Consider the following 26,550-nt stretch of genomic DNA (forward strand, 5'->3'; position numbering starts at 1 on the left):
CACATACCGTCGTATCTGCACGCTGTTACAGCTGTATCATGACATGCCTGCTTTACATGTGAGGAAAGTCTGATGTTATGCAGGTCCTAGATGTTTATGATTCTGATTAAATCCATGGTGCCTAAATACATAGAAACGTTATCACGTAGAATTTGGGTTTTGAAGTCAAAATCAAGGTAAGGGGCTAGCTAATCTAAGGGACGCAACTCTGCATGTATAGCCGTGTGCTTATATTCTAGGTGAAGAAAGTGGGCGTATTCAGCTGTGGACCTCCCGGCGTGACAAAGGGCGTGGAGCGGGCATGTGTAGACTCCAGCAAGATGACAAAAGCATTGTTTGAACACCACTTCGAGAATTTCTAGATTTCTACTTCTAGAGAAACTAGATGAGATAGAGTGCCTTAACGGGGCCGTTTTCTCGGTGTATCCAGACCTACCTGGCTTAGAACTACCTGTATTTCACAACCAGGTATATGTTACTACGAGTGTCAGTAGACTCTTGCTTTCTATTCCTGTACACACGATATTGGTAAAGCAGGGTTCTGGTAACAGCCAGCCATACTGTGATAAGCCGATGTGATATGCCGCCAAAGTCTGTACGCTTGGCGACAACGTTGTTTTCTTCAAGTTTATACCATGTACATAATATTCGTGTTGTATATGATTATGGCTTGCAATGTGTTTTTTACAAAAAAAAATATTTGTCAGATGCGTTTTGTAGAAAAATATTTGTCAGATGCGTTTTGTAGAAGTTTTATCCACGTTCCGTAATAGAAGAAAGACAGCCACGGGATGCCTGTTCAAGTCGTTCGTCGTGCTCACGGGTCTCGGTAACAATTTCGTCGCCGTTAATAGACATTTACATATCATGCACAGTTTACATTAACATTCGCATTTACCTACCAATGTCAAGAAGGTATTAAGTTGACAAAAGCCACCTATGCCCAAACTTTGAACTTGATGCTCTGATGGCGTCAGCAGATGACAAATTGAAAAATGTTGACGAGATCTGTTGTCCAGATCTTTACATCTTTGTCGGAGTGTTAGGTTTGGCATCATGTCGCTGTATAGAGATGGTTAATAGTTTTATAATATCCGACACTAACGATACAAGACACATCTTCCCTCTACGTCCAACCATGTTTCACGACGGATGTGTGACAATATTACCCACTATTAGGGTTGATGTGGCCGACGTGTGTTCAGTATCACTGTTGAAGTCAGATTTGTTACCCTAGTGTAACATATTTCAATGTTACTTACCAAATTCATGTGCACTGTACATAAATCAACATCACATCGTTCACGTGTATACCGACATTTTCGACTGAATCACAATTCGACTGGAGAAGGGAATAAAAACACATAAATGATCATCAGCGTCTTGTGATTGCTCGAAAAACACGCCAATCATTCCAGTCATTCTAGCATTTTGCTCAACCACTCGAAACAAGAGAAAGGGACACCCCCAGTTTGGACGGTTGTGCTACAATACCAACAGGTCTTATATTATATATACGAGAGAGAGGGGAGGCCATCATAAAACTGGCAGCAGATGGACTCTTAACTTATACAAAGAATGTTTGAAGGGACAGAGATAAATCTTTGTGATACACGGCCTTCCCATCTCTCCAAAACAAACTGTTTCGCCAGTCTAAATGAACCCATTGAACGCCAGTAAAGTGAAGGACACGGCGAACTCGCGGTCGGGACAAGACATGTGAGTTTAGTGTTAGGCCGCTTTTCAACAATATTCCAGCAATATCATGGTAGGAGGCACCAGAAAATGGGCTTCGCACATTGTACCCATTTGGGGTATCGAACCTCTGCGTGACGAGCAAACGCTTTAACCACTAGGCTACCCCACCGCCGTTTACTTTATAGAGCTTAATGGAGCTTGATTAAGTCCAAGATAAATCATATCAATACATTATCTTCCACCAGTTTGCTGTATCTCACAATAGCATCCATCCCTTATCAAATCTGATTATCATTCACTAGTAGTTTGTCGTATATTCTGGATAATGGCCACGTTTTACTGTACGTCAGCGGAATCATCAATTTACAATTAATACACTACAAGATAATGTTCAGCTTTTGCTGGACATTAAGTGAAAGTCTTCACATGGCTTTAACATGAAGTCACAAAACCTTATACAAACACGTTGGTATTCATACAGATGCTTTATTTCTTGTGACTCTATCCACATATCGATTCTTTTTGTCACCACAAACCTGTGGGTTAACAAGTTGCTTACATAATTATTAACCAAAGAACTATTTTGAATAATTTTTATTCACAAATTTTCATAGTTCTTACAAAAAAAGACAACTATGTACCACAGTGCCTCTGACCAAGTCACATGATCTTCCCATCTGGAGTTGTTTTCCGGGCATGTTACGATTTCAAAATATATACTCAAGTGGTCAACAGTCAGTGTACTTATTGGATGAAAGAGTGCAGGACATGCACAAACCCCTCAAAAATGAGGGTTTGCATAACAAAATAGAATGGTTAAATACTGTAACACAGGGTATGAAGGCTAATGTGACTAACATACAAACACTTCATGTGATGACCCCATGTAACTGATTACTATATGATTTTGATGTAAGCGTCAGTTAAGTAAAAGCCAGGGAGTCCAAACCGAATCAAAGGATGAGGTCACACGTACAATAAAATGGCTGCCACCAAAACTGAAGAAAAGTCAGTGAAACATCAAGAAAAGGTCTAGCAATGTTTCAATTCACAGCTGTTGTCAAGCTGACAAATGTAATGTTTGTGACACAGAATAATTTGACTAGACTTTTCTGTCTGAAAGTTTCAGTACCCAATGAACTGCTGCACTTTATATAAGCCTTGTTTCACATGCTAGCTTTGACACGACTCAGACATGATGATGAGATGGGACAAGAGATGCAATGTTGGGCGTATCAGTATGTTGTAATATAACTCTAGCATGACCTGGCAATGTTTCCAATGTCTGAATATGAGCTCTGAATAAGATGTTTTCATAATGTTTATTTACACATTCTTCATGTGATGCACATCAAACTCCACTGAATTAACATATGAAACAAAACAGGTCACAAATAGACAACTGATGGTTCACGAACAATATCACCAATGATGAGTAACTTTTTTCTCTTTCGATATTTCGAAAGTTTGTAACAAGTTTGGAAGGCCACAGAGTTGCTGCTTGAGTGGAGTCATTACTGGGCCCATGATTGGGTGGATGACCTTACAAAAATATACTAACTTAATGAAATGATAACTCGGCCATCTACACGTTCCAGGCACATAACCAAACACCTCCCTGATAGGGCAATATTTACATCTGCTAACAACTGGAGTTCAGAACTTTGTAATATATCTGCTGTGAAGAGTGAACACCACTATAAACAATACATCTGCTTTCATTTTATACCCAGAACGTGCAGCTGAGGTATTTTACACTGACAATTGTTGAGTATATGCAATGATCATCAACACCCTAAATAGGCTACACTGGCCATAGACATGTACAAGTATTTCAAGTCATGAAGAATTCAGAAAACTGACAATCTTTGGCAAGATAAAATACACTGATCAAATATTATTGCAGTCTTATTCCATGTTGAGGCAGACATTCTTCAATAACATATTTCCTTTTGTCATGTTGAAAACATTTCAGTACACATGTCTTATAACAAAAACTATACATACAGAATCAGTCTTTCCAGTAGTTAGTTCATTAACACTTGTCAGACAAGTAACAAGTTAACATAGTAAAAAGATTTATCAAAACCTATTACTAGAGGACACTGGTCGGCACAGGGCAAACATTTGACAGTCTCTACAGATGCAAAGCATGAACTGAACAGTGGACTGTAAAGACAGTCTGCAGCAAATCAGAAAGTCGTCTATGATAAAAGCCACCATACCAAGATACATGAGTACAGACCAAATTCATGATCATGATGGAGAGCTGAGTGAAAAGCATCCTTCTCCACAAACTCATTGATGTTCTCTGACCTGTTGCCACAGCAAAAACACATGAACATATAGAGCAAAACAAGAACTGCGTCAAGTCAGGATATTTCCACTTGTTCTTTATTCAGCAACTGTCCAGTGAAATATCAAGATGTCAACATTTCTCCATTTTATATAGGTCATACATGTTTGAGGGCTGAATCAGACGGATTTGGACCAGTACTAACAAGGAGACACACCGATACTGAGGAAGTGAAGGACTGTAGCACGACTGGTGGGAACCTTGTCAAAGCAGGCAGTCCAGTGTACAACATCACTGCATCAACATGCAGTCATGGTAGACTTGAATCAAAGCAAGAGATCCCTGGTGCATAGCTGCAGATCTGTCCTTGTATCCATCATGCTTGTATCCAGCATTAATCATCATCCTCATCAGATTCTGGAATGGCAAAACATATTAGTTAAATCTCTAGTCTCAGTGAGGGCAGGTATGGTTCTACATAGTTCCTAATATGTGCACACTTCCTTTGCTAGACTTTACCACATCATCAGTGACCATATTAATTCTGAAAGCTTTCATAAAAAAACTAATTTAAACGGAAAATAGATGTCTGCCATTTTCATTAAACCCTCATGATGAGACCCGGTTGCTGAATGACCCAGCACTAACGTAATTCACAGACATAGCAATGTTTACATTTATGCAGATTACCATGCTCAAGGACATTTTAAATGGACCAGACTAATTCATACACTGCATGTTATATTGATTACTTGTTTGTCTACTCTTACATTAATATCAATCCATAGACAGAAAAAAAACCTTTAAATAGCAAGCTGATGTACTGCAATTGCCCAGCAAATGAGACCCTACCTTCTTCTGCATTCTCAAGCCATTCTACAAACTTCTTCATCTGCTCAAGGAAGGTGCTCTTGCCCTTGGAAGAGTGGCCTCCCTTATACCACTTCTGAATAACATCTTCACTGAGTACTTCCTCTGCAATGAAACAGTAGTTCATGTTGGTACAGTCTCAAACAGGAACATCAGCTCTATCAACACAAGGAGTGTAGAAGTGAGTACAACAGCTCACATACCCCCACTTCCAACTTTGACACATGGAAATGACTGATATTGATATAGTATGTGACAAGGATCAGCAGCTCACAAAATGTTCTCCTTCCCTTTTCTAAACTTTATATACGTGTTAGATAATAGGTGATATGCTGTGGCCAGGTAACTATCAAACATATTTTGCACCAAGTCATGTTTCCATGGAAACAACTACAAAACAATTTCAGAAAAAAATGTGAAACAGCAAAAGTCACATCAATGGGCAATGATCAACTTGTGTGTGAAGTTTGGTGAACCTGGCATGTAAACTTTCAGAAATATGATCCGGAAAGAACCATCATACACATTTGGCATTGAGTCGTGTTTCCATGGAAAAATAAAAGAAAACAAAATTCTGAAAAGCTTCAAAACAACAAAAGGCACATGTATAGGTAATGATTAACATGTGTGACGTTTGGTGAACGTAGCATGTAACTTTAAGAGATATGCTCCGGACAAAGTTTCAGGATGGACAGATGGACTGACTGAACGCTATCGACATAAGATGTGATTTATTTTCTGTATCTTCATGGGATGTTGTGTTCATGTCATAAGTACAAATATAGTTCTGATCGATTCTAAATAGTTAATTTCTTCATTTCATATATCCAAATAAAAGGTGTAAAGGCCACTGGAACTGACCTGATTAGTCGTAAAACATAAACCTTTCAGCCATGTGTATCAATACAGATTCAATAGATAAACCTTCAATCCACCAGTGAACAATCAACAAAAAGACTTGCGAGTAATTACTTCTGTCCTCAGATACTCAGAAATATCTATGAAAGGCAAAACTTTGAAAAACGTTATAAATGAGTTTCATACATTTACAGATTTCTCAATATGCACTCATCATAAAATGTTTTGCATGTGTCTTGATGAATCAAGAGCTAGCTTATTTATTTTTTCTTGATGAAAGAAGATTGAGGTGATCTGACCCAATGAACAAACCATGATGACAGTGATGGTACAATTTCAAAAACTTACTATCATACAGGAGGACAACAATCTTCTGGAAGGATTTCATGAAGTTCATGTTTTCATAGCAGTATTCCTGGATCCTGAGAATAAGTGCCAGCTGGGATTTGCCCGACTTGGATACTGCAGCCAGGAGGGGAGCATAGGTGGCAAGGTGCTTCAAGGCCTGCTCAGTGACCAGCTCATCCTTCTTGTTCCACTCCACAGAGCCCATCACAATGATCCACACCTGCAATCAGGCATAAGATACAAATATGGACAAACGACTTCACAAATACAGCAACTGTTTACATATACCATATGGGGAAAGCCTACAGATCACTGCAACTGTGGTGATGCCAGCTACCATCCATGAATGTCTAAGACACTGGCCATGCTAAATTATGCTATTAGCACTGTTAAAGACTTGTGGTGACCTGTTTTGGTGACCCTTCTAGTGTACAAGCTCCTGAACTGTTCTAATGGGTGCCAAACCTCAGTACATTTGTAGTAGTCCGCACTTATCCCATTATTAAAGTACCAACCCACTAAGGGTCCATGCCACAGTAAAAAAAATGGATACCTTACTCTGACACAGTACATGAACTCCTTGGTGTTCCCTGTTAAAGTCGAGTGCAAGACAAGATAATGTCTTGTAACACCTTAAGGCAAGAGCTCAGGGGATCCAATCATGACGGCCATCATGGAAGAGATCTAGCCACTAGAGCCTTTCTCGTAGGATCTAATTTCCAGTCTTTCACAGGCCATAACAGACTTAACCGAATGGCAACATGTTATGCATACTTACCAGGATGACTACCTCATGCTCTGGGATGCCATTCTTCTGCATCTCTTCAAGAACATAGGCCCTAATCTGTAACAATTTGAGAGGTATAAAAATGATGTGCAAGAACTTAATAATCCATCATAACAAACAGTACAGGAGGAGAGAACTTGACCTCACACTGATCTTCAGAACCACAGCTGAATTTAGGATTGTTGATTTGTATTTTTGGTGTTTTATGAAATTAACCACTCTCAGTAAATATTAAATATCTCAATATGTTGCACAAATTTGGAATCTAGTAACATGTGACAATATATTTGTGATGTGAAACATTTTTACTCACTACATTTTTGGCTTCATACTACATGAGCTAACACTTGCTTTATGTCTGACATACCTCAGCTGCTGGCTGCTGTTCCCGGATCATATCATTCATCTCCTGTTGGAGTTTTTTCTTTGTCTCTACAGCCTCCTGCTTTACCTGCACAATAAATCAAACAATGAGCTGTATCATCAAAAGTACCTTGCTCATTCCTGCCACAGTATACTTTGTAGAGCCACTGGCACTAGAGCAGTATTGAATAGACAGTGCATACCTATGTTTAGTCCTACAACCTTACCTGGAATGCATCAGTGTATATGTGTAGTGACTTAGCCAGTATTAAATTCACATAAAACTGACACTTGTGGGAAAAATGTGTTGCCATATTTCCACTTAGTCTAAGAATATGTCTCCTGGCATGTCAAGAGAGAAGGCTTCATCTCAATGTACACAGTTCTCTGGCAGAGAGACACTGTAACAGAGTGGGTGTATAACGTTACATGGATGAAGGTAATGGAAGAACAAACCTGCATTTCAGCGATTACTGCTAGACCAGCGTTCCGGAAATATGTCGAGAAGACATCTTGATTCCTCTTATTGATGGGAAACAGTTCCTAAAACAAAGTGAAAAAAAACACTGCTTACAACTGTCACACATATTGCACGGAGAGAGAAAGATACAAATCCCTCTGGTATTTTCACTTCTCAGATCATTAGCAGTGCTTCAGACAGGATTTTTGTGAGTGTTGCCATTTGGCACCTTAACTACTACGAAGTGAGCGATTGCATTTGGGACTTCTGCCATTCATGGTAACCATGGTATAGAACACCTGTGGATTATATTAAACACTGTGCCAATGAGTACGCTCTAGCATTGAAAAATGTGCCATTGCATATGTGTTACGAGTGTGTATTTTCCATGATTTGGGTCATTACTGATTTAGTTGTAATTGGGTCAGAATACTAACGGTTTTAGTGTTTTGAATAATAATTATAATGGGTCACATTTCATATTATAGATGGTCAGCATTTTTAAGATTTTGGCAGCAGACTCTCTGGAAATTATCTGACCTAACCTTTCTATTTGTTTACTTCCGGGAGATTATTGTAGAGCTTACCACGTTAGTAACGATGGTCGTATGTGTTCAAACTTTTAGGAAATGAATGAATATATATACGAATATTTATCCGAACCTCAGGTATCCGGAATACTTCAGGACGAAAATTCCTTAAAACGAATTCACAACGTTGTAAAACTACTCACCTATCCAGAAATCTGGTTTCCATGACCGTACAGTCATTTTCACATACAAAACACTAAATTATGTGCATTTTTTGTCTCGTATATCCGGATGGTTGAGCACCTGTATGTTTACACACGCAATTACCAAGGGCCTCACGTAACAAAGACGTCGACAGTCTTTGAAGGGTGAGAAGATTATTTTCCTCTGAGTAGCAAGATGACATAGAGTTAATTTTGAGGCGCACACTTTGTGGGTCACCATAATGAATTAAGCAAGCCTGGACAGCTGTGAGTGAAAAGGCAATTGCTAACTGCTTTTGTCATGTGGATATCATCCAATCAAATGAGGACCCACAAGAAGACATGGCCTTGTCGTAACTTCGCGATGTACTACAATCCTGAGCACAAGTTGCATATGTGACTGTTACTGCCGATGATCTTGTGAATGTTGACAGTGACGAACTGACTGGCAAAAGTCCTCTCGCTTTTCTATACAGCCAGTGCAAAAAGCTATGACTGATTTCTTCAAGCGAGCATAACTGCATGAACAGGTATGAGACATTGTATGCACTGATGTTTATGTGTTCCATAATCAATAAAGATTATGTATGTTGCCTTCTATGTTCGTTTCTTTGTACATATGGCCTGTGATTCAGATATCTGAAAATTCGCTTATCTGGACCATTTCGATAAAAACACAAGTGTTCGGATAAACGGGGCACAACTGTATACAGTGGAAGCTGTCTAATTCGGACTCGACAGGGACCGACCTTTGTGTCCGAATTACGAAGAGTCCGAATTGGACTGGTGAGAGTCAAGAGTTAGCTCCCTTGACCAGGAGATATGCATGCATGGTACTTTTACCATGGTGTAACGTGTTTTCGGGGGTAATAGCACAAAAGATGATCATGAAGATTATTGCGTATCAGTAGATTATCAAAACTGTAATTCCGTCAATAAACATCACCTCATCTTTTATAAATAATTTATTGTTAGAATGGTCTCTTGTCTGGTGGTTTCCAATGCAACATACATTTTGTATCTTGTCCGTAAGCACGAGCGCTAGAAGTGACGTACCATGATTTCGTGGTACTCGCTATTCTGCAGGATAACGCCCTTGTATGGAAGCGCATGTGATGCAATCTTCACTGAGTGAGTCATGTCAGCTTGCTGAGCTTCTGTGTTAATTCCTTTTGTTAACTGGTTATCATCACACCTGATAATCCGTTTGAAGTCGGTAATCGGCTAACTACAAAGCACTTCCGCCTGATGCAGTCCCGCTAGTCCGAGTTAATTAGCAATGTTTTCATAGTAAATTAACTTGAAGGGCGGAGATTTCAGTCCGAAATCCGAGTTACATGAAGTCTGAATTATATAGCCTATATGTAATGATAACTTAGTTAACTTCTGTCAGGACCAACAATTCATTCCGAATTATATAGAAAACCGAGTTACTAAGGGTCCGAGTAAGACAGCTTCACTGTGTTGTGATGAACACACAGACACAGATTCACAATTACTGGAGTATATACATCATCAATCAGTGCCAACGCTTGATCTTCATAGCCATCAGACCACTTGCTGAGTTACATTCTGCATAACTGTTTCTCTCTTGCACTATGACTTTGGTGAGTTTGCTATACTATATTTTGTGACCCATTGCCTTAGATTTTGTCTCACTTGTATTGAATTTGAAATCGGTATTGTGAAAATGACTTGTGACCTTGTATAACTTGCTCTCTTGCTTAGATCTAATAATACAGTATTTGAATGTTTTAGACTTGTCTTTATTCTGTTTTGCTGGTTCACGGGGGATTTCTCACGCTTTTTGTCACAGCAAATTCTTAACCGTAACATATGTTTTAGGGTGAATGGCACAATGGCGCTATCTGGCTGAAGCACTGCATTAGATGAATGTTAAATTACATGTATTTTGCAACAGTTGCTTGAAGACAAGTGTACCTACCATCAAACGTGTGTCAATCTGGGATTTTTTCAGTGTTGAGAACACTGAACTCAAATCTCGTTCTCCGAGCCATGTTTTAAACATTACCGTGGAGAATTCCAAAGAGAGACCTGAAAAACACACATGAAATAAATATATCTTGGAATGCAAGTCCATCGATACTGTACCAGATTATCTATATATTATGACAATTTAGGATTAAAACAAGACAAAATTGTGTCCAGAGACATGGATGCCCCTGCTGCAGAAAGAAGCGTTTCCCTACATTGAGTGTGCTGTGGTGATTTATTTCTAAACAAGTTCAATATACATCTATGCAACTCTTAGATGCACACCTCTGGAGTCCTAGTGAAACGCATGAATGAGCTTATTCAATTCTGTTCAGCAGTTTTTATGGAGAAGTAATAGACTAATATATTATAGACTTAATCCCCTTTTTCCCCATCAGAGAAAAATTTATCAACATTCAAATGTCTTTAAACATCCAAACACCTTTAGACTTAGAGTCCCTATAAAAGACACATGAAAGCTTGAGGTTTGTGCAGTGGTTTTTGAGAAGAAGTGAAGAAAGTACACTCCCACTTGTATCGAACGAACAGGATGAATAGAACCAAATTCAACTAAGTTCAAACATCTGCAGAAGTGACAAAATTATTAAAATCTAAATATTTTAGATATTTAAATACTTACCTTACCATAGGTCTTATGTATATTACCTCAAGCTTCGCTAGTAGAGATCAGACAGACGTTGATTCGCCATTCCCTGAATGGCTACCTCGTATAATCTACGGATGTAGTCACGGAAGTGACGTGATCTCCCTACTCGCGGGAAAGCGAGCCATCCCAAAATTCACTTTTACTGGCAGCAGGAAAGAAAGGTCCGATGAGTCCAAAGTGGGGAGGAGCATCCAGCGTTGGGAGGGAGTCACCGCCCTATGGTAAGGTAAGTATTTAAATATCTAAAATATTTAGATTTTAATAAATTTTTAACTTACCTTACCATAGGTCTTATGCATATGGCTTCGACAGAGAGAGGACGGTGGTGTGGACTCCGGAGGACCTTCACATCTTCAGCAGACCAAGCACATGCACAGGAGACCCGGGAGACCAATGCCAACGTCACAGGGCAAACCTGGAAACAGGACAAAGGATAACCCAAGGGAACTCCAAAGAGAAACCGACGCACCCAGAGGGTGAGGTTAATCTTAAGACCAAAGGTAAGAACAACACAATTACCTAATGGGCGGAAGGCTGGGTAAGTTGCTGTGCAACCACCAACGGGCCAAAAGACTGAAGCCCCTCCATGTCCTCGACAGCCAAGTCCCTCAGGTAGTGTGAGGCAAAAACGGTGGACGACTTCCAAAAACAACCCTCCATAATCCGTGGCACCGTACAGTTCCTGTGGAGGGCCATAGTGGACGCCAGGGCTCTAATTTCATGGGGGTTGTTCGCCGTCGGATGGGGGAGTTTCTTGGCATCGTACGCCGCCAGGATAGTCGCACGAAGCCACAGAGCAATAGTGTTTCTATTAACTTCCCCCTTGCACGATGAAGAAAAAGGGATAAACAGTCTCTTTCGGGAATGTCTCTTCAAGGCAGACCTCTGGATGTAATATCTAAGGGCCCTGACTGGACACAGGAACTCCTCCTCCGTATCATGTCGTCCGAGGATGGTCGATAAAGGCGGGATGGAGAACCGTCTATCTGGTTGCCCGGGAAGCTGATTCTTGGCAATGAAGTCCCACAGCAATCCCAAGTGGACTCGACCATGCCTAGCTTGTTCAAAACGCACTTGTGTGACATCCAGGGCATGAATCTCACTAACTCTAGCTGCCGTAGCTAGGGCAAGTAAGAAGACCGTCTTCCTGGACAACAGCTCGAAGAAAGCATCCTCTAGGGGCTCATATGGGGAGCCTCTCAAGTGTTGCAAAACAACATTCAGATCCCAAGCTGGAGGGCGGAACTTGACCTTCTGGTCCTCCAACTTGAACGCCTTCAGCAGGGCAACCAGTTCTGGAACTTTTAGAAATCTGACGATCCGTCTTGACCGCCAAGACGGAGTTCAACGCTGACAAGTATGTACCCAACGTACTCCCTTTGAGATGCTTGGAATTACGTAGAAACATCAAAAAATTCGCCACGAACTGTGGGGAAGCTGTCATGGGATCCTGTGATCTCTGAGCACAAAAGCTTTCAAATGAGCGCCACTTGCAAGGAATAGCCTTTCGCCCTTAATGCCTTCTGTAAATGGTCCAGCCGTGCAGATGGAATCTCAGCGGATCTGGATGGAGTTGTTGACTGTGCGGATGACGAAGGAGGTGTGGCCAATCTGGAAGCTGAACCGGATCTCCGCTGACGAGGCGTCGCAGATCGGGGAACCACGGTCTGGCTGGCCACCAGGGCGCGACCAAAAGCAGTCTCAGGTTCTGTGTCTGCTTGATCTTGCCAATCACTTCTGGGAGAAGAACGGGTGGTGGAAAAGCGTACGCGTCTAGACCCTCCCACGACAGAGATAGAGCGTCGACTGCCCAAGCCTGTGGATCCGGTACGGGAGACACGTAAGTTGGTAGCTGATGGTTGAAGCTGGTGGCGAAGAGGTCCACCAAGGGTCTCCCGTGGCGAAGGCAAATCTGACGAAACACGTCTGGATGAAGCATCCATTCCGTCGGTGAAGGTCTGCCTGGGCGCGACAACGCGTCTGCCAGAATGTTCTTGCAGCCGGGTATGTGTCGAACCCTGATTGTGATCCTGTTGCTGTCTAGCAGATCTGCTAACACGAACATCTGGTCTAGAAGTTGCTTGGACCTGGTCGTGCCCTGATTCCGGATAACCCAGACGACTGTGGAGTTGTCCGACGCCACCAGGAGCTTGGTGTTGGACAAAATCGGTAGCCAGCGGCGAACTGCTAGAATGACGGCTTGCAATTCCAGGTTGTTGATGTGCCACAACCTTTCGGCGTCGGACCACAGCCCTGAGGTCGTTCGGCCCGCCAGATGGGCGCCCCACCCTAGTAGAGACGCATCCACGAACAACTCGTGGTCGTGACTGGAGTCTTCCAAACAGACGCCGACGCAGACATTCGATTCTACCCTCCACCACCGGAGATACTGATGTAGATGTGGAGGTAGAAGAACCCGTGACTTGAGGTCGTTCATCTGGATGAATGGTGACAGAAACCTCTGTAAGGGCCGTAGCATAAGGCGCCCTCTGAGAGTAAGATCCTGCGCCGATGTCAAAAGACCCAACAGAGACTGCCACTCTCTGAGGGTCATGGGTTGAGAGAGACCTCGATCCGCAAACGCCAGAATCTTTAGCCATCGATCTGGAGGGACCCTGACAAGATTGTCTTTTGTTAAAAATAATCCCCCGATGAAGGTCAGTTCTTGAGTTGGTTCCAGATGTGACTTGTTGGTGTTGACCATCCAACCCAGTTGATGCAGCAGGCGGGTGGAGAAGTCCAAGTGTTTGCGTAGCAGTAGAGGACTGCCGTGGTTGAGAAGGCAGTCGTCTATGTATGGATCGAAGTCCACTCCCCTTAGATGAAGAAACCTGGTAACCGGAAGCGTGATGCGTGTGAAAAGCCACGGGGCCGTAGAAATGCCAAACGGAAGCACCCTCCACTGGTAATGTATTCCGTTGAAGACGAACCTCAGGTACTTCCTGTGACGCGGATGTATGGGAACATGTAGGTAAGCGTCCTGTAGGTCCAGACTGGCTAGCCAAGCCCCGGGAGACAATTTGGCTCGAATCTGCTCTAGGGACGTCATTCGGAAATGAGGAGGGTCGGCCAGATACTGTCTGTTGAAGACCGCCATGTTGTGAATCATGCGCATCTTGTCGGAATCTTTCTTTGGCACCAGGAAGATGGGTGAGTAGAACCCCGGGGAGCGGTGGGGTTCCAGCACTGTCTCTATGGCTCTCTTGGATAACAGAATGTCGATATTGGACTCTAGGAGAGCTAGTTGGTGTTGAGGATATATCCGCGACTGGGGAGTAGATGTCAGCGGTGGAGTCTCGACCAATGGTAGTTTGTAGCCGGACTTCAGAATCTTGCTTACAAACGGATCCTCTAGGAATGACCAGTTGGGCCAGAAGATCCCTAGTCTCCCACCTACTGGAGTCGGATGGACAGGTACGACTGGGGGTGGGAGGTCCCAGTCGGAGACATCCACGGCTTCAGCGACCAGAGTAGGGGCGCTTGCCTCTGCCTCGCCCTGGCATCGAGGGGGTGTCCCGGCTGCGCTCCTGGGGCTTCCGCTGAGTGTCATTATCCTTGGTGCGGCCCCGTCCCCTCCCAAAGGAGGAGCGGATGGATTCCCTCCTGGGAATATAGCGCTTCTTTCCACTTCCTCTGGCTCTGCCACGAAAGGCAGAACCAAGCGCCTCAAAGGTAGACAGCGCGACTTCAGTGTTCGTTAATTCCGCGTGCGACTTGTAAATATCTGGAATCTTGTCGGCGAACAGAAACTTGGAAGTGAAGGGAGCCCGAAGTAATTGGCGCTTAAATTCCTCCTGCCAATTACATGTATCCAGGAAGCCGGAACGGCGAACCGAAGTTGTCATAGCCAACGCTGCACGTAAGTGACCGAGTAAGTCATGAAGAACTTTGCCCTGCCACTGGAAGATCGTCGTGAGATGATCCACCCTGGAGGCGTTGTCTTCTGATAGGTCTGCTGCAGCCGCTGAAGTAGCTGAGGCTAACGCCGAAATGGGTTTAAGCATACGCTTGAGTTCCGTGTCAATAGCTGCTAATTTGGAGTCCTGCACTTTATAAGCTGAGAGTGAAGAACTTGACAAGCGCTTGAGTGAGTCGTCCTGGGCTGCACCATTATCTGTGAAGTCTAGGCTGTGGATCTTGTAATCCGACTTCCTCGACTTAGACGCCTTGATCGTAGGATTCAGAGACAGCTTGGCAAAATCCTCGTCCAGGAGAGACACTGCCTCCGCCACCATAGGATGAGGTGGAATTAGTAGTTCCGGGGACAAACGGATGGACGCCGGATTATTAGGATCGACTGACGGAGAAGGACAGTCAGGTAGCCTGTCGGCAATCCACTCAAACACTGCCGATAGTGGTAGATAGGTGCCATCATCCTCGCCTACACCTGCCTCTTCTTCATAGTCAGGGCAGAAGTGTTGCTCCTCCAAATCTTCCCAAGAGACTGAAGTCGATTCCCGCCGCTGGGTGGAAGAGGTAGAAGGCGTCCGAGTAGAAGAATCCTTCAGTGAAACTCGCGAGGCCTCTGGTGAACGTGAACGCCGGGTTCTGGAAGAGCGCCGAGGAGATCTGGATCGCGAACGGAAGCGCCGTCGTCTAGGAGAGCGTGAGCATGAGCGCGAGCGCCGGCGCCGACTACGGTGAGGAGAACGGGAGCGCCGATTCCTTGGAGATCTGGATCATGATCTGCGTCTCGAGCGCTCAGCTTCTAAGCGCCGAGCGCGCTCCTCGTCTAGCTGACGTTGTAGCACCTCTTCTCTAGATAGCGTGTGAGAGATCCTGGGGATCCGGTAAGGCGCTGGCGGAGGCACAGGAGCCGGCGTCTGAACAAGCGCTGGCGTAGGTATAGGTGCTGGTATTGGAACCAGTGAAGGTGTCCCCATCAAGGCTGTAGACGCTGACGTGAGCATAGGCGCTGACGTAGGTGTCGGTGCTGGCATAGGCGTAGGCGTTGACGTCGCTGGCACAGTAGCTGAGGTCGGCGCTGGCTCTCTAGTAGAAGTGCTGGGCGTCAGGAGAGACCGTAATAGCCTCTGAACTTCTGGGTGCGCTAAGGCGTCCGGACGGGATAAGTCAACAAAGGCGTCCGAGCGAAGTGGCTCCGGAGACGATCGAACCGGCGTCGTAGATGAGCGCTCCAAACCAGACGTCGGCGTTGGTGCTGTAAAGGTAGGCAGCTCCGGGTCGTCCTGTAAAGAACCTAAAGAAGAAGCTGGGGAAGACATTCTCCTCTTCCGCTGAGTAAACCTCTTTCTACGGACAGCTAAACAGGTCTTGAAATCCGCCACAGAAAGACTAGTACAATGCTGACAGCGGCTGACAAGGGAACAGGTCTGCGATGCACAATCCGGACACCAGGGGTGGGGATCCTTGGCTGACTTCTGCCCCTTGCAGACAGTACAAAACTGCCGAGTCATACACAGTTAACTGCAACAGATAAAAACATACCCGAAGCGTGAAATAAAACAATAACGCTAGAGGTAGAAACGAAAAACACCCCTACATAAAAAATGCAGCAAAAGCGCACCCACAACCTAAAGTGGGTACGCCTGTAAGCTCGCGACAGCGACGGCTAGCAACCAACATGGCTACCTGTGAAACATGCCACGTGGGACAAAAAAACACATGAAAACGGCAAAAATCGGGAGGAAATACCATACAAAATAGCAGAACAGATGGAGGAAGTATTCCTGACGGAATAAAGAACCTCCAAGGCCGCCATGACACCTCACAAACAACGCAGGAAAACCCACATCGAAGTGAGAAAAAGAAAGAAACATTTACAACACGAGGTAGCAAGGTAAGTGAAGTTAAATTCAATTTAACTAACCACACACCTAGGGAAACAAGACATACCTACCTGTTGAACGACAACTTTATTCAACACAATAGAAAACTCCGAGCGAAACAAACACGTCTGATCAGACGAACGCTAGAAGTAAAAGTGAATTTTGGGATGGCTCGCTTTCCCGCGAGTAGGGAGATCACGTCACTTCCGTGACTACATCCGTAGATTATACGAGGTAGCCATTCAGGGAATGGCGAATCAACGTCTGTCTGATCTCTACTAGCGAAGCTTGAGGTAATATGCATAAGACCTATGGTAAGGTAAGTTAAAAATTTAAGAAACTGGATGAACAAGGCATGAGAGTCTCAATGAAACATGTAAAAGCTCAGTCAATTCTGTTGAGCTGCTTTTGTGGAGAAGTGGATAGACTTCATCCCTTGTAACACTATACTCAGAGAAGTTCAAACGGCATGAAAATTGGAAAAATAAATAAAATACAAATTCAAAATATGAGATGCACACCTTTAGAGTCCCTTTAAACCACATGTGTAATCTCAGGTGTAATAACGTACACCTCCACTTCGTCCCTTACTACATTATGTATGCCCATGTATAAGTTTGTTGAATTCCATACAGTTTTGGGGGAAAAGTGGATTGTGTACATTCACCAGATTAAACAGAGGGTAACCCTACATGCCCCCAGCCATATCATGGCGGGGACATAAAAAGAGATTACATTTTTCAGGAACTATGGGTACACCAGGAAGGTAAAAGATATAGTCAGGTGGCATTATCAGTGTGCGAAATTTTCGCTGGCCTTGTGGTTGAAGATTGAATCAAAACCACTGATAAGTTTGCGGTAGTCATGGCATACGATTTACTGTATATTGATAGTTGTGAGTAAATCTATTATTATTATTTGAGGCCTGTGAAATACTGACAGGACCACTAATTACTGGTCCTGTGTTCTGATGAGAAATTTTGAAAGGTTTCTTTCCCTCATTATTCCAGTCCCCAATGATCTGACTCCCACGCCATCCAAACAGACTTATAGGTCGCATCCAACCAAAAAATCAAACATGATTAAAACACAATTATCACTTATTCATGACATATAATATGCATTGCTGATTATGAGAAAACAAACAAAATTATAAGCGTACAATCGCAAATCAAAAGTGCAATATTTTGTACTGGGGTCTGCTGACCTCAAAACAAAGGACCCAGGATACCAAACCAAGTCAGAGCCGTTGGCTGAGCACTCAAGTGTAAGAAATTCTTTTCATTGGCCTGCTCATCTGCCGGCTCTCTGCCGTATAAGCCCAATAGGTGTTCATTTCAAATTGCATGTGGTCAGTGACATTGCACATTGTCATTAGCAAACAAGCAGGCAGATATATATGTGTCAATAAACCAGACATTGAGTTTCTCTGTGAAAGAGGCTGCTTATCATAATCAACATATCTTTAGGTAACAAGTACATTATTTACTTGTTCGTATACACAACCAAGATTAGACTATTGCTCACGACCTGATGCTCTCGGCATGCATACTGTTTAAGGTCCACGAACCTATTCACAGCGTATGTGTTATGGGCGCAGCACAGCACAGCTGTTGAAACCACTTTTTCCTACAGCGCTGGGGGAAATTTAGTAAATTGTTTGAAGTCCAATTTCGCGGGCTTTTTTTCATCACATTTTTCAACTTTACAGCTTGAATTGGCATTTTTGTTAACTTGTTTCGGTAAGTGCATAACGAAAAGGTATCAGAATCTGAAAAGTTGTGTTTTACATAGCATGTAACCTTTAAGCTGTAAACCAATCTTGTTCACTATAGCTTGAAACATCATTGGTAACAGATCCAATTGTTCCATGTATAAAAAAACTATCCAGCAGCATTACACCAATAACCTCTCGTATGATTATAAACCACAACCTCCAGTTGAAATGAAGTAATAGTAGAATTATATTTCTCTTCATAAACAATTTCAGAATCTGAATTCATCTTGTTATATTATCATTTATCTTTCAACTTACTCACTTGTATACAAGACAATCACACATGTTATCTTAATTCCTGCATATAAGACAATGCCTAGCAAAAGCAAATAAGAACTGAATCAGTAACTAATCTTGACACTGACTTGATGTTTAATTGCAAATTTGACATTACTGACAACGTCATCTCTTCTCATTTCTTCACACAAAGAGACACAATGTCATTTTCTTACCCCCTCACAAAAAGACTGAAGTGCAATGCATTGACAGGCCGCCCCTCCTTCCTACAGACTACCTACAGTCCTCAAAATTCAGCTTACTGGTATCTGTGGTAACATACAGTTTGTGTTCTCTTACATTAAGTTACAAGTGAAAGGGGAGAAATGCTACTGCAGTGAGGTGCTCTGGACCTGTTTCACTAACTTTCAGCAAACCTAACGTTTCATTCTCCAAACATTTTTATGATAAACTACACTGATCGGATTAACACAAGCTGACTGTAGTTCAAAACTGGGAATTTTCCTGAAGACTTCTAACAGCACAAAATAATCTTAAAGCATAAATGCTTAAGCACTGAAAGCACACTTCTAATTGGTTTTCAGAAAAAAAACAAATCATACCAGTCACTAGAAAGTCCTCATGGTCATAACATCAGTTGTAATGCAATCATACTGGCAATTCCTACGAGAACAAACAGCATGGGGGTCAAATCCTGACTACATACCCTCCTTGACCAAGTGGTCCTCGAAGAGGCTGGCAAGGACGCGTGCAGTGCACAGCCCATTTGCCAGCAGGAGGCTGGTGATGATTGCCAATTTGCGACGTTCATCTTCACTAAAGCCTTTCAAGAACACAAGGATCTTCTTCAAACTGTCTTCAAAAGCTTTCTCTAAGTACTTGTAGCGACGGATAAGCTTGTAGAACACCTGAAAAAAACCAAGCAATCTTGATAAAATTTTCAACATTTTTTCACGCTTGAAGATGGCAGCTACTGCAGACTTCAGATAGCAGCCCCAAAGTGTTGCAGATGGGAGTTTCAAGGATCAAACGAAGTAGCTTCACCATCAAATTAGCAGTCAACTAACTGCTAACAAGAGCCATCAGAAGATGACATATCCCCCCGGACCAGACATGTTTGAAAGGACATTTCATCTCAGTCAAAGAAAACTTAGTCTCAGTGTATTTCGTTACACTCCACCACGGAGTCTAACAAAACCTAGTAGAAGGTCACGTCAGGTAACCTTTGAGCGACCAATGAACGTCCAATCAAATGTGAGACGGTTAAATAGATTTAACCAATCACACAACTGCTACTATTCAGGGATCGGACTTTCAAAATATTCAGGTCACCGACACAGATCTCTCCACAAACAAAAATCCACATATAACAGTTATTTGACCTGCAGTATATACGCTTTGGGGTTTCTGTTGACATGGTTACCATTAGCTAATATTTCCGCAAGATAACAACCTTGAATATTGTCCAGTTTTCAGCAACTGTTTACTCACCGTTGTCATGGCTGTACGCAAGCCGTGTTCATGATCCGGAAGCGAGTAACATTCGGAATCGTTCTGGTACAAATCTTTTCGAGATAAAAAGTTCAACAGGTATGTGCGAATGTGCACTTCCGCCATTTGGTAAGCTGTGTTCTGATTGGTCAATCTCAAAGGTTACCTGTCGCAACCTCCCATATGGTTTTGTTAGACTCAGTAGTGGAGTGTAACAAAAAGTACTGAGGATAAGTTTACTTAGACTGCAAATCATCTGACAGTTACTTATTGTGTTTTTTGACAAAGTTTGAATGTTTCCATGGAATTCATGAAAAACATAATTGTCATATATATAAGTTCTGCTCCGGAAATGAAACACACTTCTCACTATTGAGACTAAGTCTGAAACATTTGCATGGAAAAAGAGAAAATAAGAAATCACAAATACCTGTAAATACCAAAAGGCACCACTTTGGGGTCTGCCACACATATCTACCAAGTTTTACTAACAGATATTAAGAAGTTTTTGAGTTCTGCTCCAGAAACGAAACACACCTCTCACTTTTGAGACAGAAGTCCAAAACGTTTCCAAGGAAATTGAGAAAATAATATATCACAAAATCCTGCAAATAGCAAAAGGCGCCACTTTAGGTTCCGATTGATAAGTCTACCACGTTTTGCAGAAAAATATTGAATGGTTTTGGAGTTCTGCTCCAGAAACGAACCCAATCCCTCCATTTCAAGACTATGTCAGAAACGTTTCCATGGAAACGGAGAAAATAAGAAATCACAAAAACCTGTACATAGCAAAAGGCACCACTCTGGGATCTGTCACACATATCTATTAAGTTTTGCAGAAAAATATTGAACGGTTTCAGAGTTCTGCTCCGGAAAACGAAGCCCACCCAACTATTAGACTAACATAAAAATTTTCCAGGGAAAAACAAAAACAAGAGTCATAAGAAGATGACAAATCCCCCTGGCCCCCAAATGTTTGAAAGGACAATGAGTTACTCATTGTTTTTTCAGACTAAGTTTGACTTGTTTCCATGGAATTCATGAAAATTATAAATGCCATATGTCTGTAACCAGCAAAGTCACAATTTCAAGATCTGTTTCATATATCTGCCAAGATCTTTTGAAAGATATGACATGGTTTTCGAGTTGTGCTCTGGGAACGAAGTCCACGCTCCATTTTGAGACTAAGTCTGAAACGTTTCCATGGAAACCAAGAAAATAATAAATCACAGAAACCTTAAAAACCAAAAGGCACCACTTTGGGGTCTGCCACACATATCTAGAAAGTTTTACTAACAGATATTAAGAAGTTTTTGAGTTCTGCTCTGAAAATGAAATAAAATCTTAAGAGGTTGGCAACTCTGCTACTGGCAGACAAACCTTCACAGTGATAAATTTCATGACATTACGGACCTCATAGAAGCTCTTCTGCTTTTCAACGTTTTCTTCAGTGGAGAACACGCAAACATTAGTGCGTGATGGCTTTTCTGGGTCAGGATCTTGAACGACAAATCCACCTGGAGCTGTAAAGAGTAAAGAAGTATGCACTAACCTGACAGTCATCTACCAAGTCATTTCTCAAAAAAGCAAAGAAAATGGCAGTATCAAGGAATGACATCTTGTTGCGCAAACATTCCATCATATTCACAGAACATTTACCTAATTGTCCACCAGCAAAGAGAATATCAAAAAGCACATCAGCGTAGCGGCGATAGTTGAGTCGGGAGCCCGAAATGTCAAGGAACTTAGAAACCTGGAATGAAAAGACGAGATAACAGATTTTTTTATGCAAGTGAAAATACTGCTTGACACAGACGACCAAGATGAAACTATGTGATATGTTACAAATATTGGCCTAGAACATCTCATATTCATGCCCACAAACCTCATACAGTACCTGTAATAAGCTACAGGCTGCATGATGAAAATAACAGTAACCCTAAACAGATATGTTCATGTAATACCTACTTCACAACTATAGAAGCCATGCATATACTGTTACATACGCTAACAGCTAGTCAGCTTCATGCTCACCTTTTCTAAATCTCCTTCAGTTTCATCAAGCCCTTGGATAATGGTGTCTCGAAAAGCCGCAGGGTCGTACTTTTCTTTTTCATCTGATGAACAACAATATTTGCATAAACCATTTGGTGACATAAGTCAGCAGGAAGTACTAAATGGTTACCTTCATCTTCCATCATCATTTCTAACTAGGAAGGTATAAACCGCATATGATCACACATGCAAAAGCAATATCAGAGTTTAAAAGTTAACATGCTGATTTTTATTTCCAAAGAAACTTATTTGGAACACACTATGGCTTTATGGAATAAACAGTTTTGCAAAGGGCACTTTTTGCAATTAGACTTAACTTGATTATGAACGATAGCTGTTGTAGTGAAAAATAACTTTCATGCTGAAACTATTGTAGCTACCATGGACTCTCAGTATCACTGTAAAAATAAGCCAATATGAGGGGTTGTCTCAAAAGCAAAACCAGGACTGGTGAAGAAGATGATGGTTGGGGTTGGGCTTGGAGTTGGGCTTGGGCTTGAGGATAGAGATATCAGATAACATATGATAACGCTATGTCAAAGTTTCGCCACATTTTATGAGTAAACATGCTTTTCTGGATACCCTCTTACGCATCCCACTGAATGCCCACTTAGGCCAAAGTGAGTTATTTTGAAATAACATACAGTTGTATATATTTGCAGTTGTGTAAATTTGAGGGATACAGAGTAACAGCCTAAAAACAGCTGTTTTTCCTATTTCCGACAGTACATTAAGGTTAGGTGTAGGTTTTCATGAAAACATTAATCCTATAATCTTAGGCAAAGAATGATAAAATACAAATATGGAGGTTCCTGGCGAAAATCTTTCCAAAGTTACCACTGCTCAAACCCCGGGTACAGAGAGTTTAGCAAACTGGTGCGAAGCTATCTGATCAACCTACATATATGCCACAGCCCTACATAAATCCTGTTTCACTACACAAATAATTACACGATCATAAAAGGATCATTGGTCACCAACATCAAAAACAATTAGCAAGACTGACTTTAGCAACAAGACAAAAGCATCGGCCATATAAACTTTTGGAAGTCTAGGAAACCCTGGCATTGATAGTCAATAAATCAACACTAAAAACTAAAACGCTAGAAGACTCAATGAATTTTGGTAGAGACTGATTACCTGGTATACTAGGAGTAGGATTATAATTCTGGTTCTTGAACTACAAAACAAAGACAATCACTTACCCCTTTTCCGGGTTTTCAGACGGGTGCCTGATAGTGTTGGTTTTTCTGCCTTAGTAGTCATAAAACTTCTGCAAATACACCGATAATTTCCTGTTAAAACAAAACCAGAGATCAGTAAAAGGAACAACAAAAGATCCAAAAAGGGTTTATTATTAAGGGTCAATTGTGAACAATGATCATGGTAGTCAAAATAACTTAAGCCTCAATACTTTACATTAACATGATTTACTGGGCATCTCCTAGTCCTATGACAAAACACAGAAAATATTCACTATTTTATCTGGCCAGAGTTCCAAACATAACCCCTGCTTGAAATGCAATCAATTTATTATGATTATTTCTGGGGGTTAGGGTTAAGGTTTAGGGTTTAGGGTTTAGGGTTTAGATTTAACATCATGTTAGGTTTAGGGTTAGGTTTGTTGTAGGCTTTCTATAGTCTAAATAAACTTACTCCACTATCGAGTCTAAAAAACCTTATGGGAGGTCACGTCAGGTAACCTTTGAGACTGACCAATCAGAGCACAGCTTAAACGGCGAACGTGCACATTCGCACAGAACTTTTGAATTTTTAATCTCAAAAAGGTTTGTACCCGAATGATTCCGAATGCTATTTAGCGTACATTCACTGCCGGGTGATGCACATGGCATACTTACAATCATGACAATGGTGAGTAAACAGTCACTGAAAATAGTGTTTTAGGCAATTTTCAAGGATGTTATACTGCAGAAATATTAGCTAATGGTAACCATGTCAACTGAAACCCCTTAGCGTATATACTGCAGGTCAAATAGCTGTGATATATGAGGATTTTTGTTTGTGGAGAGATCTGTGTCAGTGACCTGGCTGAATATTTTGAAAATCCCTCTGATCAATAAATAGTACTAGTAATAGTAGCCGTTGCGTGATTGGTTAAATCTATTTAACCGTCTCGCATTTGATTGGACGGTCATTGGTCGCTCAAAGGTTACCTGACGCAACCTTCTACTAGGTTTTGTTACACTCAGTGGTGGAGTGTAACGAAATACACTGAGACAAAGTTTACCTAGACTGGCTTTCTATAAAACCATCTATTACTGGACACAGAATAATTATGAAAAACAGGGGTTACGGGCAGATATCTTTCCTTTTTTTCTTTAGAACATAAGTAACAAATAAAATGTAAAGTGGTATTTTTAACTTTGGCTTAAGCGATCATCATTACAGGGACTTGCACTAGTGACAGATTTCACATAATGCACAACTAAATGACATTGTTATTCTCAGCACTGAATGCAATACAAAGATACTCCTGAATGTAAAAAACTTCAATTCAAGCGTGACTAATGATTTACCCTTGAAGGAGACTGTTGGTAGAGACACCTAAGACAAAATGCCTTCACGGCATTTTCTGCTTTGCCATTGCCTAATTTGCTCACTGACCTCTTGTTAGTGTAAAACATCAAAATGGCCGTAACATCATACACACCCATTCTAAGGTTCCAGACTCATAAACACACTGTACACTATTTACTTCAAATGTCTAACAGTTTTAAGATGTCTAAAGAAATCTCACAAATTGTGGATACTTACAAATGAAAAAAAAATGTGATTAACATGTCATCGCTTTGACAATAATGCCTCATCAGCAATTTATGTCCTTTATTTTGGAACAGTTCCTGACAACATGTCCAATAACAAAAGTCAAGAATCACTAATTCTGCCTAACTGCCATCTCAAAAAATGAGATTACCCTTTCACTTTATCGGCTAAAGCCATATACAAGTGATGACTGATATTTGAGCTGCGAGGCCAAATCTGCCAGCATGATGAGTCACAATATTTTCACAGTAAGTGTCAACTTATGATACAAAGAGAATTAAAGGCGTGGAGAGTCTCCAACATTACATCCACGTATGTAATTAAGTTCCCTTTTCGGAATAAAAATCTAATTCTTTTTAGTAACTTCCATAAAAAAATACAGAAAAGTTTAAATATGGCTAAGTCAATTAACTAATGTGAACACGATTAAAAGTAAAGAAACATTCATCAGAATAATCGCGATCACACTTGAATGTTTTCAAGAAACGTTGACCTCGGTTCGCTAAAACATTTTCTATCCTCTTGCCTTTCCAGTCACAACATGGCTACGGACCAGCAGCCATGACGCGAAACCACGCACATTGCATCAAGTTGAGTAATGTTCGCATACAGGAAGCTTATGTAACAGATCAACTACTTTCATCTTACAATACAGTCGATATACTAAACGTCTGACATAAATTCATGGAAATTAATCGTACAATAAACCCATAACTGGTAACTGAAAATCTCCTTACGTTCAATACAGCCTTTCCTTTCGACAGGAATCGGTTTGAGGGTAAGTCTCGCAGCGTCGCGCAAGTTCTCGTGATGAATCGATGCCGCAGATACTGCCACTAAACAACTAATCACTACCCGTAATATCGATGCATAACATCCTGATGAATTTAATCAAGGCGCTGCATCTTACGCACCTCTCACTGACCATAGTTCAACGAAAACGAAGGTAGTGTGTTTTGTTTGTAGGTCTAAAATGACGTAAATTGTAAACTTAACAAACAATCGGATAATATATATTATCCCCAACACGTAAATGCCATGTCTTATTGACTCATGCTGATTAATCGAAGTAGAGTCCGTGAACGAGATAGCTTAAATTTATACTCATACACATAGAAAGATTTTATGTAATTGTCGCGGCCACAATTTCCGAGTCCCTTGCTGGGATTAGAATGGCGGACCTTCTGATCCGAAGTTGGATGCCTTGTCCACATCACCAAAGAGGTTACCCCCGTCAATAAACTGACAAGGTAAGGATGTCATTTGTGGGAGAACTTCATACCCTGCTACATACATTCCCGTCAACAGAAGCAGGTCCCGAGCCGCATAGTTGGGTACTGAG

At 41.7% G+C, this 26,550-nt stretch overlaps 2 protein-coding genes across 3 annotated transcripts in view; one reads left to right on the forward strand and one right to left on the reverse strand.

Moving 5' to 3' along the window:
* Positions 1-1,375, forward strand: part of LOC137298051 (dual oxidase 2-like) — a 60,180-nt gene extending 58,805 nt beyond the window's left edge. Inside the window, exon 32 of the mRNA XM_067830097.1 lies at positions 240-1,375. Coding sequence (XP_067686198.1) covers positions 240-362 — 123 coding nt within the window. The 3' untranslated portion in view covers positions 363-1,375. The remainder of the gene's footprint in view (positions 1-239) is intronic.
* Positions 1,376-2,164: 789 nt separating this feature from the next.
* Positions 2,165-26,043, reverse strand: LOC137298533 (eIF5-mimic protein 2-like). 2 transcript variants are annotated; one of them, XM_067830830.1, is made up of 13 exons: positions 25,946-26,043; positions 23,630-23,697; positions 22,404-22,486; positions 22,029-22,122; positions 21,783-21,892; positions 19,585-19,786; positions 10,359-10,468; positions 7,677-7,763; positions 7,225-7,308; positions 6,849-6,914; positions 6,071-6,290; positions 4,847-4,969; positions 2,165-4,411 (listed from the first exon to the last, which is right to left on the reverse strand). In XM_067830830.1, exons 2-13 carry the CDS (start codon positions 23,688-23,690, stop codon positions 4,389-4,391), a joined length of 1,263 nt encoding a protein of 420 aa, XP_067686931.1. In that variant the 5' UTR covers positions 23,691-23,697; positions 25,946-26,043; the 3' UTR covers positions 2,165-4,388. The 2 variants fall into 2 exon arrangements, with proteins under 2 accessions (XP_067686931.1, XP_067686932.1); XM_067830831.1 differs by having other exon boundaries at positions 23,630-23,719; positions 25,946-26,040.
* Between the last annotated feature and the right edge of the window lie 507 nt (positions 26,044-26,550).

Source organism: Haliotis asinina, chromosome 10 (assembly GCF_037392515.1).
Source record: "Haliotis asinina isolate JCU_RB_2024 chromosome 10, JCU_Hal_asi_v2, whole genome shotgun sequence".
Taxonomy (NCBI): Eukaryota; Metazoa; Mollusca; class Gastropoda; order Lepetellida; family Haliotidae; genus Haliotis; species Haliotis asinina.

Coding starts and splice junctions, on each gene's coding strand:
- LOC137298533 (XM_067830830.1), bottom strand. CDS start 23,690: ATGACTACTAAGGCAGAAAAACCAACACTATCAGGCACCCGTCTGAAA. Junction 19,787..21,782: donor AGCAGAAGAGCTTCTATGAG/GTCCGTAATGTC, acceptor GGTTTTTTTCAG/GTGTTCTACAAGCTTATCCG. Junction 10,469..19,584: donor GGACCACTTGGTCAAGGAGG/GTATGTAGTCAG, acceptor TGTGTTTTTCAG/GTCTCTCTTTGGAATTCTCC.